Source organism: Somniosus microcephalus, chromosome 2 (genome assembly GCF_052327205.1).
Source record: "Somniosus microcephalus isolate GS21.2 chromosome 2, FLI_Smic_1.0, whole genome shotgun sequence".
In the NCBI taxonomy this organism is placed as follows: domain Eukaryota; kingdom Metazoa; phylum Chordata; class Chondrichthyes; order Squaliformes; family Somniosidae; genus Somniosus; species Somniosus microcephalus.
The window spans coordinates 93,611,218-93,629,454 of NC_140988.1; the positions used below are offsets into that span (position 1 = coordinate 93,611,218).

The window sequence follows — 18,237 nt, forward strand, 5'->3', positions numbered from 1 at the left end:
CAGTGCCCTAGGTCCAATTATCTTTCAACTGCTTCATCAATGACATTCCTCCCATCATAAGGTCAGAAGTGTAGCTGTTTGCTGTGTAGTCTTCAGCTCATTCACAATTCCTCAGATAATGAAGTAGTCCTTGCCCACATGTAGCAAGACCTGGACTACATCCAGGCTTGGGCTGACTGGTGAGAAATAGCATTTACACCACTCAAGTGCCAGGTAATGACCACCTCCAACAAGAGAGAGCCTAACCATCTCCCCTTGATGTTCAGTGGTGTTACCATCGCCAAATCCGCCACCATTAACCTTTGGGGGGTGGGGCCATCACCAGAGAGCCCTGCGAACATGCGAGCCCCTCGTGTCTGCTCCGCCATTGAATAAGATCATGGATGATCATTCACTTTCCCGCCCGATCTCCATATCCCTTGATACCCTTAGAGTCCCAAAATCTATCTATCTCGGCCTTGAATATACTCAGACTCAGCATCCACAGCCTTCTGGTGCAGAGAATTCCAAAGATTCACAACCCACTGAGTAAAGAAATTCCTCATCTCAGTCTTAAATGGCCTACCCCTTATCCTGAGACTATGCCCCCTAGTTCTAGACACTCTAGCCAAGGGAAACAGCCTCTCTGCATCTTCTTCAGAATCTTGTATGTTTCAATGAGATCACCTCTCATTCTTCTAAACTCCAGAGAGTATAGGCCCATTCTACTCGATCTCTCATCATAGGACAGCACTCTCATCCCAGGAATCAATTTAGTGAACCTTCATTGCACTGCCTCCAAGGCAAGTAATAGCCTTCCTTAGATAAGGATACCAAAACTGTGCACAGTACTCTAGGTGTGGTCTCACCAAGGCCCTGTACAATTGTAGTAAGACTTCCTTGCTCTTCTACTCCAACCCCCTTGCAATAAAGGCCAACATGCCATTTGCCTTCCTTATTGCTTGCTGTAGCTGCATGCTAGCTTTTTGTGTTTCTTGCACGAGGACACCCAAATCTCTGAACACCAACATTTAAAAGTTTCTCTCCATTTAAAAAATATTCTGTTTTTCTATTCTTCCTACCAAAGTGAATAACTTCACATTTCCCAACATTATACTCCATCTGCCACCTTACTATGCACTTACTTAGTCTAGCTATATCCCATTGCAGACTCTCTGTTCTCCTCCCACCTTACTGTCCCAGCTAGTTTTGTATCGTCAGCAAACTTGGATACATTACACTCAGTCCCTTCATCTAGGTCATTAATATGGATTGTAAATAGCTGAGGCCCCAACACTGATCCTTGTGGCTCCCCACTCGTTACAGCCTGCCAACCTGAAAAAACCTGTTTATCCCTACTCTCTGTTTTCTGTCCATTAACCAATCCTCTATCCATGCTACTACAGTATATTACCCCGAACTGCATGAGCCCTTATCTTGTGTAATAACCTTTTATGTGGCACCTTATCGAATGCCTTTTGGAAATCCAAATATACTACATCCACTGGTTCCCCTTTATCTACCCTGCTAGTTACATCCTCAAAAAAAACTAAAAAATTGTCAAACACAATTTATCTTTCATAAAACCATGTTGACTCTGCCTGATCATATGATTTTCTAAGTGCCCTGATATCACTTCCTTTAACAATGGATTCCAGTATTTTCCCGACGACTGATGTCAGGCTAACTGGCCTGTAGTTCTGTTTTCTCTCTCCCTCCTTTCTTGAATAGCGGTGTTACATTTGCTATCTTCCAATCCGCTGGGACCGTTCTAGAATCTAGGGAATTTTGGAAGATCAAAACCAATGCATCCACTATCTCTTCAGCCACCTCTTCAGGTCCAGGGTATTTGTCGGCTTTTAGTCCCATTAGTTTCCCTAGTACTTTTTCTCCACTTATATTAATTACGTTAAGTTCCTCACCCTCATTAGACCCTTGGTTCCCCACCATTTTTGGTATGCTTTTTGTGTCTTCTACTGTGAAGACAGATACAAAATATTTGTTTAACGTTTCTGCCATTTCCTTATCCTGCGTAATAATTTCTCCTGTCTCAGCCTCTAAGGGACCAACGTTTACTTTTGCTGCTACTCTTTTTTACATACTTGTAGAAGCTCTTACAATCTGTTTTTATATTTCTTGCTAGTTTTCTCTCATTCTATTTTTTCCCTTTATCAAATTCTTGGTCATCCTTTGCTTGTTTCTGAAACTCTCCCAATCCTCAGGCTTACAACTATTCTTCGTAACATAAGTTTCTTCTTTCAATCTAATACTATCCTTAACTTCTTTAGTTAGCCACAGATGGATCACTTTTCCCGTGGAGATTTTGTTTCTCAATGGAATGTATTTTTGTTGAGAATTATGAAATATTTCTTTAAATGCTAGCCACTGCTTATCTACCGCCATACCTTTTAATCTATTTTTCCAATCTACCTTAGCCAACTCGCCCCCTCAAACCTATTGACTTTATTTAAGTTTAAGACTCTAGTTTCGGACTTAGGCAAGTCACACTCAAACTTAATGTGAAATTCTATCATATTATGATCACACTGCCCCAGAGGATCCTTTTACTATGAGATTGCTAATTAACCCTGTCTCATTACACAATGCAAGATCTAAAATAGCCTGTTCCCTGGTTGATTCTATGACGTATTGTTCCAGGAAACTGTCCCGAATGCATTCTATGAACTCGTCCTCCACAGACTACCTTTGCCAATTTGATTTGTCCAGTCTATATGAAGATTAATGTCCCCCATGACTATTGCATTACCTTTGTTACAAGCTCCTACTATTTCTTGATTAATATTCTGTCCAACGGTATAGCTACTGTTAGGGGGTCTGTATACTACTCCCACCAGTGTTTTCTGCCCCTTGTTATTCCTTATCTCCACCCATACTGATTCTACTTCCTGATCTTCCGAGCCGAGATCCTTTCTACTGTCCTTATGTCATCCTTTATTATCAGAAACTTAACTGGACCAGCCACACAAATGCTGTGGCTACTAGAGCAGATCAGAGACATGGTACTCCGGTGAGTGGCTCACTATCAATTCCCCAAAACCTCTCCACCAGAGACACGTCAGAAGTGTAATGGAATTTTCTCCGCTTGCCTGGATCGGTGTCGTTGCAACGACACTCAAGCAGCTTGACACCACCCACGAGAAAGTAGTCCACTTGATCGGCACCCCATTCAACAGCTGGCTCCCTCCACTACTGGTGTACCGTGGCTGCAGTGTGTACTATCTACAGGATGCACTGCTGCAAGTAGCTAAGGCTGCTTCAGCAGCACCTCCCAAACCGGCAAGCTCCACCACCTGAAAGAGCCATCAGGTGCATGAGAATACCATCACTTCCAGGTTTCCCCTCCAAGTCACACACCATCCTGATTTTGACATATATTGTCATTTCTTCATTGTCGCAGGGTCAAAATCCTGCAACTCCCCTACCTAACTGCATTGTGAGAGCACCTTCACCATACGGACTGCAGCGATTTAAGAATGCCCACTTACTTTCTGGAGGGAAAGCTACGGATTGGCAATAAATGCGAACCTTGCCAGTGCGCCCGTATCACAATTAATTTTTTAAACTATAGATAAGGAAGTTGTACTGAAAAGTTGTTGGAACTCAAAATGGGATAAAGCACCCTAAAAGCATGCATTCTAGAATGCTGAAGGAGGTGAGAGACTAAATTGAGGCTCTGACCACAATCTTTCAAAAGGGATAAACCAGGTAACTATAGACTAGTTCAGTTGCGCCCCCCTGCCACCAGCCCAGTTTCCTGGCTCCATCTGGATGAGGGGAGGATGGCCTGTTGGCGATGTTCGTTGGTAGGACTCTTAACCTGGCCTCATGGAAGTGCATAAGAGTGAACCAGGGTAGGAAGTTGCCAGTATACAGAAATAACTTGCATTTATTAACACAAAGCAAGAACTTGCATTTATATCAAGCCCAGTTATGTCCTCCAGATGTCCCAAAGTGCTTTGGGCCAATGAATTACTTTTGAAATGTTACTGTTGTGTAGGCAAACATGGAAGCCAACTTATGCACAGCAGGTCCCGCTAACAGCAAATGAGATGAATGACCAAATAATCTGTTTTTTGGTGGTGTTGATTGAGGGAGAAATCTTAGCCAGGATGTCCTGAGGTTGTAAAGTGTTATATAAAGGCAAGTTCTTTTTAGTTTGTGCTGGCAATTTCCCATCTTAACCCACGCCTAAACCACCTAGTGGCCAGATTGAGCACTGTGGGCAAAGGCCAAGAATGAAACGAGCAGTCTTTCCGCTCATCCAGATAAAGCCAGGACCAAAATACTTCAAAACTGAGAGGGGAAAAAAAGACAACTGTCTGATCCTTTTCAAATATTGACACAGGATCTTCATTTCCTTATCTCATTTGAAAGACACTGTTTCCAAAAATGCAGCATACCCTCATTACTGTACTGATTGTCCTCAAGTCTTGGACTCGGGAAAAGTAACTTGTACTATTGACACAACACTTAACAGTACCAACGTATTGTCCATTGAATATGTTTGAACATAGTTTGATAGAAGATGCATTTTCTTGTAGATTGCCATAATTTAGAGAAGCTTAGAGATGTGCAGTAAATAACTTGCATTTATACAGTGCTTGATATGCTGTGGACATCACAGGGCACTTCATGATCAATGAATTACTTTTGAAATGTAGTCCTCTTGGCAAATGGGAGTAGTATATGGAAAGCAAACCTGTGACTATTGATTTGCAGGTGTTCACCTTTATTATGTTGGAGGAGAAGTGTATGCTGAATGCTTGAGCGACAGTAGTATTTTTGTACAAAGTCGAAACTGCAATTATCATCATGGCTTCCATCCAACGACTGTCTGCAAGATCCCCAGTGGATGCAGTTTGAAGATCTTCAACAATCAGGAGTTCGCCCAGCTTTTGGCCCAGTCGGTAAACCATGGCTTTGAAGCGGTTTATGAGCTTACCAAGATGTGCACCATACGCATGAGTTTTGTAAAGGTAATAGAATTTGTACAGAAATTGTCCAAAATAAAACTATAAATGCTTTGCTATATTTCATTTAGTAAGAGAAACTAGATAAGTACATGAGAGAGAAAGGAATAGAAGGATATGTTGAGAGTGAGATGAAGTAAATAGAGTGGGAGGAAGCTTGTGTGGAGCATAAACAACAGCATATAGGGGGAGGGGGGAAGAAAGATACTGCTCCACCTAATTCTCTGAAATCTCCATCTAGAGTTTAGGCCGAATGGCCTGTTTCTGTGCTGTAAAATTCTATGCAGTTTACATGTACCTGTAGTTAAAATATTTGTGCACAAAGACACCCATTTAGTTTCTTTCTTCCGAGCAGGTTTCTTAGTGTTCATGGAAAGTCGGACATTTTATAAGAAAAAGGATGCTAGGCCAAGTAGTATTACCTAAGATAATAACAGAAAGCACCGGAAAAACTCAGCAGGCCAGGCAGCATCCGTGGAGAGAGAAACTGAGTTGACGTTTCAGGTCGAAACCCTTCTTCAGAACTGAGAAAAAAAGGCAGGAAATGAAACAGATTAAAAGGCCAGTTTGGGGGCTGGGAAATGGGGGAGGGGATGAAAGAACAAAAGGGAAGGTCTGGGAGGTGAAGAGACATTAAGAGATATTCAAGACGAGACAAGATAGTAATAGGACAGGTAAAGAGACAAAAGATGGCTCTAGATGAAGTGTGAAATGCGCTGGCAGAATGAGAGACAGCTGCCATGTGGGAGAGAAAAAAAGGAAAAGGCACAAACCAAAGGTGTGGATAAAAAATATATAAAAATATAATAGGGGCCGAGGTTATGATCTGAAATTGTTGAACTTGATATTGAGTCCGGAAAGCTGTAAAGTGCCTAATCGGAAGATGAGGGGCTATTCTTCGAGCTTGCGGACTGAACGGAGGTGTCCCGCAAAGCGGTCACCCAATCTGCGTTTGGTCTCCCCAATGTAGAGGAGACCACATTGTGAGCAGCGAAAACAGTATACCAGATTGCAAGAAGTACAAGTAAATCGCTGTTTCACCTGGAAGGGGTGTTTAGGGCCCTGGACAGTGGGAAGGGGGCAGGTATAAGGGCAGGTGTTGCATCTCCTGCGCTTGCACGGGAAGGCACCCGAGATACTGACTTATCTGCATTGTGGCTGTTTTGGGATCTAGGAGCACTGGGAAATGGGCCTAGGGTCTGGCTGTACTGGGAAGTGATCTCTTTAGAGTTGTGGGCTACTTTGAAGAGGGTGGGGGTGTCCATGCAGGGAGCACTGGGAAGGATGGTATCAAAGTTTGGGAGCATTGGGGCGGTTCTGGGAATGCAGTCTCGGGGTTTCAGCTGTGGCTCAGTTGGTAGCACATTCGCCTCTGTCAGAAGGTTGTGGGTTCAAGTCCCACTCCAGGGACTTGAGCATATAAAGCTAGGCTGACACTCCAGTGCAATGCTGAGGGAGTGCTGCACTGTTGGAGGTGCCATCTTTCGGATGAGATGTTAAACTGAGGCCCTGTCTGCTCTCTCAGGTGGATATAAAAGATCCCATGGCACTATTTCGAAGAGGAGCAGGGAGTTATCCCTGGTGTCCTAGCCAATATTTATCCTTCAACCAACATAACAAAAACATTATCTGGTCATTATCACATTGCTGTTTGTGGAACCTTGCTGTGTGCAAATTGGTTGCCACATTTCCCACATTACAACAGCGACTCCACTTCAGAAGTACTTCCTTGGCTGTAAAGCGCTTTGAGACATCCGGTGGTCGTGAAAGGCACTTGCATGTTTTTCTTTTTGTGAAAACTGAGGGAGGTCCTGGGATTTTGTAAGGGGAGGAATCCAGTGATCCAGGAGGCCTGAGATGGGGATTTTGGGGGATTAATTGGAGTAGTATATCTCTTTCCTCCCCCAACCCCCTCACCCCCACCACCACATTTCCACTTGTTCGCCTCTTCCCCTGACCTGTGTGTGTTCCTTTTTGCATCCTTGGGTACATAGGAGCAGGAGTAGGCCATTCAGCCACTTTAACTTGTTCCACCGTTCAGTTGGATCATGCTGATCTGTATCCTAGCTCCATCTACCCGCCTTGGCTCCATATCCCTTTATACCTTTGGCTAGCAAGATATCAATCTCGGATTTAAAATTATTAATTGAGCTAGCATCTGCTGCTTTCTGTGGGAGAGTGCACACTCCTACCACCCTCTCCTGAAGGGCCTGGCTCTGGTTTTATGATCATGTCCCTTTGTCCTAGACTCCTCCACCAGTGGAAAAGTTTGACTCTCTACGCTATCAATTCTTTTCAAAATCCTAAACATCTCAATCAAATCAACAACAACTTGTATTTATATAGCAAATTTAACGTAGTAAAACCTCCCAAGGCGCTTGACAGGAGCGCTATAAAACAAAATTTGACACCAAGCCACGAGATATTAGGGCAGATGACCAAAAGGTCAGAGGTAGGTTTTAAGGAGCGTCTTAAAGGAGGAAAGAGAGGTAGAGGGGCGGAGAGGTTTAGAGGGGGAATTCCGGAGCTTGGGGCCTTGGCAGCTGAAGGCACGGCCACCAACGGTAGAGCGATTTAAAAACCGGGATGTTCAGGAGGCCAGAATTAGAGGAGCGCAGATATTTCGGAGGGTTGTGGGGCTGGAGGAGATTACAGAGAAAGGGAGGGGCGAGGCCATGGAAGGATTTGAAAACAAATTTGAGAATTTTAAATTGAAGCGTTGCTTAACCGGGTACCAATGTAGGTCAGTGAGCACAGGGGTGATGGGTGAGGGGGACTTGGTACGAGTTGGGACACTGGCAGCAGGGTTTTTGGGTGACCTCAAGTTTACGGAGAGTAGAATGTGGGAGGCCAGCCAGGAGTGCTTAAGTCTAGAGGTAACAAAGGCATGGACGAGGGTTTCAGCAGCAGATGAGCTGAGGCATGGACAATGTTGGGCGATGTTCCGGAGGTGGAAATGGGTGGTCTTAGTTATGTCGCAGATGGTTGGAAGCTCATTTCGGGGTCACGTGACACCAAGGTTGCAAACTGGTTCAGCCTTAAGCAGTTGCCAGGGAAAGGGATGGAGTCGGTGGCCAGGGAACGGAGTTTGTGGCGGGGACCGAAGACACCGGCTTCTGTCTTCCCAATACAGGGAACTCTCGTTTAAACGGCACCTAAATATCCGGAATTCTCTATTAACTGGCAAAATTCTCACTCCGAAAACAACACCTTAATAACCGGCAATGTTGCCGAGTCCAAGTCCCCGGCGGTGGCCGAGTTAGTCAGTGGGGGAAACCTGATTGAAGGGATTCAAATATGGAGTTGCGGGAAAGATGGATTTGGGAGGTGACAACACATTCAAGGACTTTGGAGAGGAAAGGGAGGTTGGAGATGTGGCGGTAGTTTGCAAAGACGGAGGAGTCGAAGATTGTGTTTTTGAAGAGTGGGGTGATGACGGCAGATTTGAAGGAGAGGGGGACAGTACTTGAGAGAGAGAACCATCAACAACATCACCTAACATGGGAGCCAGGAAGGGAAGTTAGGTGGTCAGCAGTTTAGTGGGAATAGGGTCGAGGGAGCAAGAAGTGGATCTCATGGGCAAGATGAGTGCGGAGAGGGCATAAGGGGATATCAGAAACTGGAGAAAGATGGGAGTTCAGGGCTAGGGCAGGGGGGAGCCTTGGAGGAAGTTCAGCCCGGTGGGCATGGGAAAGGGAAGGAAGGAAGGCAGCTGATCAGATGGCCTCAATCTTGGTGACAAAGAAGTCCATGAGCTTGCACTTGTTGTTGGAGGAGAAGGTGGAGGAGACGGGAGAGGGGTTTAAGAAGACCGTTTGCAGTAGAGGAAAGAAGCCAGGGTTATCATTGCATTCCAGAATGATCCTGGAATAGTGAGCAATTTTGGCAGACGAGAGCAGCACCCATAGTGCTTTGTGGTCCAGCCAGATCTGACGGTGAATGTCTAAACCAGTTGTCTGCCATATCCGTTCCAGTTTGCCTCCCTTTGACTTGAGGGAATGAAGATGAGGTCCGTACCAGGGGGAACAGCCAAGGTGAGAGAGTGTAATGGTTTTAAAGGGGACTAGGGCATCAAAGGTGGAGGTGAGGGAGTGGTTGAGCAGATCGGTAGCTGCAGAAATGTCGAGGTGAATGGAGGGCCAAAGGCTAGACAGTTGTGATTTTGAAAGTGCAGTTGTAAGTGAATTGGGAGAGTTTTTTCCAGGAGCGGACACAGAAAGAAGTAGGGTTTGGAGGGGGAAGGGGGATGTGGGTGGAGAGCGATACAAGGATGTGATCAGAGATGACTGTATCCGTAATTGACATGAGGGAAACATAGAAACGTAGAAGATAGGAGCAGGAGTAGGCCATTCGGCCCCTCGAGCCAGCTTCGCCATTCAATGCGATCATGGCTGATCATCCAAACTCAGTACCCTGTCCCTGCTTTCTCCCCATACCCCTTGATCCCGTTAGCCTTAAGAAATATATCTAATTCCTTCTTGAATATATTTAATGAATTGGCCTCTACTGCCTTCTGTGGTAGAGAATTCCACAGGTTCACCACTCTCTGGGTGAAGAAATTCCTCCTCATTTCTGTCCTAAAAGGCCTACCCCTTATCCTTAGACTGTGATCCCTGGTTCTGGATTCCCTGACCATCGGGAACATCCTCCCTGCATCTAGCCTGTCCAGTCCTGCCAGAATTTTATAAGTTTCAATGAGATCCCCTCTCATTCTTCTAAACTCCAGCGAGTACAAGCCCAATCGACCCAATCTCTCCTCATATGTCATTCCTGCCATCCCAGGTATCAGCCTGGTGAATCTTCGCTGAACTCCTTCCATGGCAAGAATATCCTTCCTCGGATAAGGTGACCAAAACTGCACACAATACTCGAGGTGCGGTCTCACCAAGGCCCTGTACAACTGTAGCAAGACATCCTTGTTCCTGTACTCAAACCCTCTCGCTACGAAGGCCAACATACCATTTGCCGCCTTAACCGCCTGCTGCACCTGCATGCTTCTTACCTTCAGCGACTGGTGCACAAGGACACCTAGGTCTCGTTGCACTTCCCCTTCTCCCAATCTATTGCCATTCAGATAATCTGCCTTCCTGTTTTTGACACCAAAGTGGATAACCTCACATTTATCCACATTATATTGCATCTGCCATGCTTCTGCCCAATCACCCAACCTGTCCAAATCATCCTGTAGTTTTTTGGCATCCGAAAAGGGAGAAATGAAAGGAGGCATGATGACAGGAGAGAGGGTCCAGGAGGGGGTAGAGAGAAAAGAAGTAAAAATGGGGGAGAAAAAAGTGGAAATAGAAGTGATGGGCTCGGGTCCGGAGTGGCAGCCAAAATGCTAATGGACACGAGCAAAACTAAAGTTACGTAGGCCTGGTTAAGTAGCAATTATTAGGATATATATAACTGAATAGGTAGGAGACAATAGGAGGGAGTCCAGAGTTAAAGTCAGAGGTCCAGTGGTGGGATAAAGTTGACATAGGTAGGGCGGAGTCAGCATGGAGCATTGACGAATTGTTCAAGTTTGGAGACAGGCGTAGCGGGAGAGTGAAATCCAGAAGCTATTTGAAGGGTCACCACCTATATTCCAGGGAATACAAGCCCAGTGTATCTAATCTCTCATAATCTAACCCTTGGAGCCCTGGTAACATTCTGGTGAATCTGTGCTGCACACTTTCAAGGCCAATATAGCCTTTCTAAGAGTTGGTGGCCAGAACTGTACACTACTCCAGATGTGGTCTAACCAGGGCTTTGATTTGCTGTAGCAAACCTTCCTCCCCATTGTATTCTTGCCCTCTAGTTATAATGGCTAACATTCCATTAGCATTTTTGATTATATTTTGTACCTGACTCTTACTTTTTAGTGATCTATGTACGTGAACCCCAAAATCTCTTTGGACCTCTACTGTTTGTATCTTTTCACCATTTAAATAACTCAGATCTATCCTTTTTTAGTCCAAAAGGGATGACCTCACAGTTACGTGCTTTGAAATCCAGCTGCCAAAGTTTTGCCCACTCACTTAATCTACCAGTGTCTCTTTGTAATTTTATGCTCCCATCTACACTACTTACTATACCACCAATCTTTGTATCATGAGCAAACTTGGATATATGGCTCTCTTAACTAACTCATTAATAAATATAGTGAATAGTTGAGGCCAATGTTCCCTCTAATTTTTTGGGGGCTGCGCGGCCAATTCAAAATTCTGCACGTGTGTTTCTTTTTCCCTTTAAAAGCCGGTGAGCCAACTACGTGGGAGCTCCAGAGCATTGGTTGAGGTGCCAGCACTTGTGGGACACCGCCAGTCACTTCCTTCCAATTTGAGTACATACCAATTATCCCTATGCTGCCTAATCAACCTCCTAACCAGGTTAATAATTTGCCTTCAATTCCATGAGCTTTAATTTAACCTAACTCTCTTATGTGCAACCTTATCGAATGCCTTCTGATAGTCCATATAAACTATGTCCATAGACATTCCCCTGTCTACTACTTCAGTTACTTCCTCAAAAAATCAATTAGGTTAGTTAGACATGACTTACCCTTTACAAATCTGTGTTGGTTCTCTCTAATCAGCTCAAATTTCTCTAAGTGCTCAGTCACTCTTTCCCTTAATTATAGATTCCAATAATTTCCCCACAACAGATGTTAAACTAACAGGTCTATAATTTCCTAGTTTTTCTCTCTCACCTTTCTTAAATAATAGTTACGTTTGCAATTTTCCAATCTAAAGGGACAATTCCTGAATTGAGAGCACTTTGGAAGGTTATCGCTAAAGCATCTGCAATTTCATCGCCTTCCTTTAAAACTCTTGAATGGAAACCATCCGGTCCTGGGGATTTATCGGTCTTTAGTGCCATTATTTTTTCTAAAACTATTTTCTTGCTTATGTTAACTTTAATGAGTTCCAGTCCTTGATTCATTATTAATTCCCTGGAACATCACTTATATTATCCTCTTCCTCTACTGTGAAGACTGACAATAGGGAAGGAATCCTGCTGTCCTTACCTGGTCTGGCCTATGTGACTCCAGACCCACAGCAATGTGGTTGACTCTTAACATAAGAACATAAGAATTAGGAGCAGGAGTAGGCCAAAGGGCCACTCGAGCCTGCTCCGCCATTCAATAAGATAATGGCTGATCTTTGACTTCAACTCCACTTTCTCGCCTGACCCCCATACCCCTTGATTCCCCTAGTGTGCAAAAATCTATCTATCTCGACCTTGAATATGCTCAATGATTCAGCATCCACAGCACTTTGGGGTAGAGAATTCCAAAAATTCACAATCCTCAGAGAAGAAATTCCTCATCTGTCTTAAATGGCCAACCCCTTATCTTGAGACTATGACCCCTAGTTCTAGACTCTCCAGCCAGGGGAAACAATCTCTCAGCAACTACCTTGTCAATCCCCCTCAGAATCTAATGTTTCAATGAGATTACCTCTCATTATTCTAAACTCCAGAGAGTATAGGCTCAATCTCTCCTCATAGGACAGGAATCAGAGCTATACAGCACAGAAAGAGGCCCATCCTGTCTGTGCCAGCCATCAAGCCCTGTCTATTCTAATCCCATTTTCCAGCACTTGGTCCATAACCTTGTATGCTATGGCATTTCAGGTGCTCATCTAAATGTTTCTTGAATGTTGAGGGTTCCTGCCTCTACCACCCTTTCAGGCAGTGAGTTCCAGATTCCAACCACCCTCTGGGTGAAAAAGTTTTTCCTCAAATCCCCTCTAAACCTCCTGCCCCTTAGCTTGAAACTATGCCCCCTGGTTATTGACCCCTCTACCCTATCTATGCCCCTCATAATTTTGTACACCTCAATCAGGTCCCCCCTCAGCCTTCTGTGCTCTAAGGAAAACAACCCCAGCCTGTCCAGTCTCTCTTCATAGCTGAAGCGCTCCAGCCCAGGTAACACCCTGGTGAATCTCCTCTGCACCCTCTCCAATGCAATCACATCCTTCCTATAGTGTGGCGACCAGAACTGCACACAGTATTCCAGCTGTGGCCTAACTAGCATTTTGTACAGCTCCATCATAACCTCCCTGCTCTTGCCTTCATTAGCCGAGGCATAGAATATAAGTATCCCCATATGCCTTTTTAAACCACCTTATCTACCTGTCCTGCTGCCTTCAGGGATCTATGTATATGCACACCAAGGTCCCTCTGATCCTCTGTCCTGCCTAGGATCCTACCATTCATTGTGTATTCCCTTGCCTTGTTTGTCCTCTGAAAATGCACACTTTTCAGGGTTAAATTCCATTTGCCACTGTTCTACCCATCTAACCAACCCGTCTATATCGTCCTGTAGCCTGAGGCTTCCCTCCTCGCTATTTACCACACCAATTTTCGTGTCATCTGCAAACTTACTGATCATACCTCCTACATTCATATCTAAATCATTAATGTACATTACAAATAGCAAAGGACCCAGCACCGATCCCTGCGGTACACCACTGGACACAGGCTTCCAGTCACAAAAACAACCTTCGACCATCACCCTCTGCCTCCTGCCACTAAGCCAATTTTGGATCCAATGTGCCAAATTGCCCTGGATCCCATGGGCTCTTAGCTTCTTGACCAGTCTCCCATGTGGGACTTTGTCAAATGCCTCATTGAAGTCCATGTAGACTACATCAACTGCACTACCCTCATCCACACACCTAGTCACCCCCTCAAAATTCAATCAAATTGGTCAGACATGATCTCCCCCTGACAAAGCCATGCTGACTATCCCTGATTAACCCCTGCCTCTCCAAGTGGAGACTAATTCTGTCCCTCAGAATTTTTTCCAATAATTTCCCTACCACTGATGTTAGGCTTACTGGCCTGTAATTCCCTGGTTTATCCCTACTACCCTTCTTGAACAATGGTACTACGTTAGCTGTTCTCCAGTCCTCTGGCACCTCCCCTGTGGCCAGAGAGGTTCTGAAAATTTGTGTCAGAGCCCCTGCAATCTCCTCCCTTGCCTCACACAGTAGCCTGGGATACATCCCATCAGGGCCTGGGGATTTATCCACTTTTAAGCCCGCTAAAACCGCTCGTACCTCCTCCCTTCAATATTAATTTGTTCAAGTATATCAATCTAGTGAACCTTTGTTGCACCGCCTGTAAGGCAAGTATATCCTTCCTCAGATAAGGAGACCAAAACTGTGCACAGTACTCAAGGTGCAGTCTCACCAAAGCCCTGTACAATTGCCCTCTGAAATGGCCTAGCAAGCCACTCAGTTGTACCAAATCACTACGACAAAGTATAAGAATAAAACCGGATGTACCATCCAGCATCAACCGAGCCATCGGGCTCGGACCCGACAAAGGCACACCCAGGCCAGTCGACCCTGCAAAGTCCTCCTCGGCAACATCTGGGGACTTGTGCCAAAATTGGGAGAGCTATCCTGCAGACTAGTCAAGCAACAGCCTGACATCGTCATACTCACAGAATCATACTTTTCGGCCAATGTCCCAGACTCCTACATCACCAGCCCTGGGTTATGTCCTGTCCCACCAGCAGGACAGATCCACCAGAGGTGGTGACACAGCGGTATACAGTCAGATGGGAGTGGCCCTGGGAGCCCTCAACATTGACTCCGGACCCCATGAAATCTCATGGCATCAGGCCAAACATGGGCAAGGAAATTTCCTGCTGATTACCACCTACCACCCTCCCTCAGCTGATGAATCAGTACTCCTCCATGTTGAACACCACTTGGAAGAAGCACTGAAGGCAGCACGGGCACACAATGTACTCTGGGTGGGGGACTTCAATGTCCATCGCAAAGAGTGGCTCGGTAGCACCACGACTGACCAAGCTGGCCGAGTCCTGAAGGGCATAGCTGCCAGACTGGGCTTGTGGCAGGTGGTGAGAGAAATCTACTTGACCTCGTCCTCACCAATCTACCTATCGCAGATGCATCTCTCCATGACGGTATTGGTAGGAGTGACCACCACACAGTCCTTGTGGAGATTAAGTCCTGCCTCCACACTGAGGACGCCATCGTGTTGTGTGGCACTACCACTTTGCTAAATGGGATAGATTCAGAACAGATCTAGCAGCTCAAAACTGGGCATCCGTGAGGCACTGTGGGCCATTGGCAGCAGCAGAATTGTATTCTACCACAATCTGTAACCCCATGGCCCGGCATATCCCTCACTCTACCATTACCGTCAAGCCAGGAGACCAACCCTGACTCAATGAGGAGTGTAGAAGAGCATGCCAGGATCAGCACCAGGCGTACCTAAAAATGAGGTGTCTACCTGGTGAAGCTTCAGCACAGAACTACATGCATGCTAAACAGCAGAAGCAGCATGCTATAGACGTAGTTAAGCAATCCCACAGCCAACAGATCAGATCAATGCTCTGCAGTCCTGCCACATCCAATCGTGAATGGTGGTGGACAATTAAATAACTAACGGGGCGGAAACTCCATGAACATGCCCATCCTCAATGATGGCGGAGTCCAGCACGTGAGTGCAAAAGACAAGGCTGAAGCATTTGCAACCATCTTCAGCCAGAAGTGCTAAGTCATTGATCCATCTCAGCCTCCTCCTGAGGTCCCCACCATCTTCAGCCAATTCAATTCACTTCACGTGATATCCAGAAACGGCTGAGCACACTGGATATAGCAAAGGCTAATGGCCCGACAACATCCCAGCTGCAGTGCTGACGACTTGTGCTCCAGAGCTAGTCACTCCTCTAGCCAAGCTATTTCAGTACAGCTACAACACTGGCAAAGTGTAAGATGGCCCAGGTATTTCCTGTCCACAAAAAGCAGAATAAATGCAATCCAGCCAATTACTGCCCCCATCAGCCTACTCTCAATCATCAGCAAAGTGTTTGAAAGGGTCATTGACCATGCTATCGATTGACACTTACTCACCAACAATCTGCTTGCCAATGCACTGTTCCCGTTGAACTAATTCCATTGCCCTGCTTTCTTCCCCCATAGTCATTGCCTGCTTCAAATATTTTCCCAATTTTCCCTTAAAATTGTAATGGTATCTGCTTCAACAACTCCCTGTGGCAAGACATTCTAATCTCTAAGAACCCTTTATGTTGAGAAATTTGTCATAACCTCCCTTCACGGTGACCATTTTTAATTAGTGACCCCTTATCACTGGCTCCCTCAGCAGAGGAAATAATCTTTTGTAATTCACTCTACAAGAACCTTGCATAAATTTTAAAAACTTCTTTTAATTCTCCTTTTAGTCTTGGCTGCCCAGTGTAAATAGTCCCAGTATCTGAAGTCACTCCTAACTATAGTTTCCTATCCCTGCCATCATCTTGGTGAATCCAAGCTGTATGTTTCCTCTGGCTTTAATGTCTTTCTTTAATGGGGTACCCAAAACTGCATATGGTACTCTAACCTCTATAAAGTTATCATTAGTCTTGAACTCTGTCCCTATTTAAAAATATATATATATATTGTTTGTCTTTTTTCTGGCTTTATGTGCTTGCACTCTCACTTTCAGGGAATTATGTATTTGAGCCCCTTGGTTTCTGTGTTCATCCACACCCTTAAGGACCTTGTAGTTCAATGTATACTTCCATTCCTTGATTTTTCTCCCAAAGTGTATTATCTTGCACTTATTCACATGAAATTGCATCTGCCACTTGTCTGCCCATTCTGCTAATCTGTCAATGTCCTCCTTACTGTTTGCTATACCTGATAATTTTGTGTTAGCCACAAATTTTGAGTTTGATTTCCCTAAATCGTCCAAATCATCTATATATACCAGGAAAAAAATTAGACCCAGCACTGATCCCTGTGGTGCACCGCTTCCAACCCTCTGTTAATCTGAGCAATGCCCCTTAGCTCTTTGTTTTCTGTCCATCAACTAACTTTCCATGCTGCTAGATTTCCTCTTCTACCACATGCCTGATTTTCTTTCTAACAAGCCTCTTGAGGCAACTTATCAAATGCCTGTTGAAATTCTTGACACCCTACACACAATTTCCTTTATCCAATCAGTCACTTAAAAAAAAAAACTGAGTTTGCCAACAACTGATGTCAGACTAACTGGCCTATAGTTACCCAGTTTATGCTTCTCTCTCTCTTTGAACAAACTGTTATATCAATGGCACAAGTTCCGTATTTAAGGAGGATTGAAAAATTGTGGCTAGAACCTCTGCTGTCTCCTGACTTTCCACAGCCAAGGATGTATACGATCAGAGCCCAGTGACTTAATCCACCTTGAGTTCTCCTTTTAAAAGAAATTCAGAACCAATTCCTTTTCTACAGTTATTTCTAACAATTGTTCCATATCCTCTTCTAACATACCTATGTTCTTGTTTCCATCATTTGCAAACATCGATGTAAAATATTTATTTATTATCTCTGCCATACCTGCATTCTCCTCAATTAAACTCCCTCCTTCATCTCGGAGTGGTCCTACTCTCTAACTGTTCTTTTACTTTTCATGTATTTGTGAAATCCCTTGCTATTTTTTATATTATCTTAGTTTTTTTTGCCTTTCGAATCAATCTCCCATTTTGCCTCCCTGCTACATTTTCTATATTCCTTATCAATGTTCCCATTCATTTTTTTGGATGTGCAGCTCCTTCAAAATACCGTGCTTGCGTGGTTTTTGCCATTGAAAAGCTGGCTGCGCGGGAGGTCCAGAGAGCTGCGTGGCCGAGCAGCTTAAAGGGAACGTTGATCCTTATGGTTGTCTTTAGTATTGTTGGTCCTAATTTTAATCACATGCTTCCCTTTGAAGTTTCAGTTTAGTTTTAATCTCCATTTATCCACAGAACACTCTTCCTTGATGCACCTTATTTTCATCTTGTAGGAATATATTTATATTGTACACTCTATCTCATATTTGAGGATCTTCCATTGCTAATCTGTTTACTAACTTTTGTGCCTAGTTAATTTGAGCTACATCTGTCTCCTCTCGCTGAACATTTCATTTTTCCAGTAAAGAAGCCTTATCTTTGGCTCTTTGTCCTTTTCTGTTAATGGACCTAACTATTTATGGTCATTACTTCTCAAGTGTTCTCCTGCTCTCATCAGTTATTGTTTGTTTGATATCCCTTGCCTATTCTACAAGTGTTCTTATCTCTCACTGCCTCTTTCTCCTCTGATACTTTATTTCAGCTAAGTTTCTTCCGAGTCCTATCTCCCTTTGCTGCCCCTGCAGCTGGTCACCCACCTCTCTACACTATCCCTGTGTCCTGAACTGTCTAGCACTGCCTGGGAACCCCTCATCCTTTCTGATGCTGTAGAGTAGCCACTTGCTGCTCAAGCACAGAAATTCCTTACATCAG

The 18,237-nt window shown here is 44.6% G+C and overlaps 1 protein-coding gene across 3 annotated transcripts in view; it reads left to right on the top strand.

Annotated features, from left to right (window-relative positions):
* Positions 1 to 18,237, top strand: part of smad1 (SMAD family member 1) — a 127,308-nt gene that overhangs the window by 96,290 nt on the left and 12,781 nt on the right. For all 3 annotated transcript variants that reach the window (XM_086011238.1, XM_086011232.1, XM_086011247.1), the window contains exon 6: positions 4,720 to 4,976. In XM_086011238.1, coding sequence (XP_085867364.1) covers positions 4,720 to 4,976 — 257 coding nt within the window. The remainder of the gene's footprint in view (positions 1 to 4,719; positions 4,977 to 18,237) is intronic.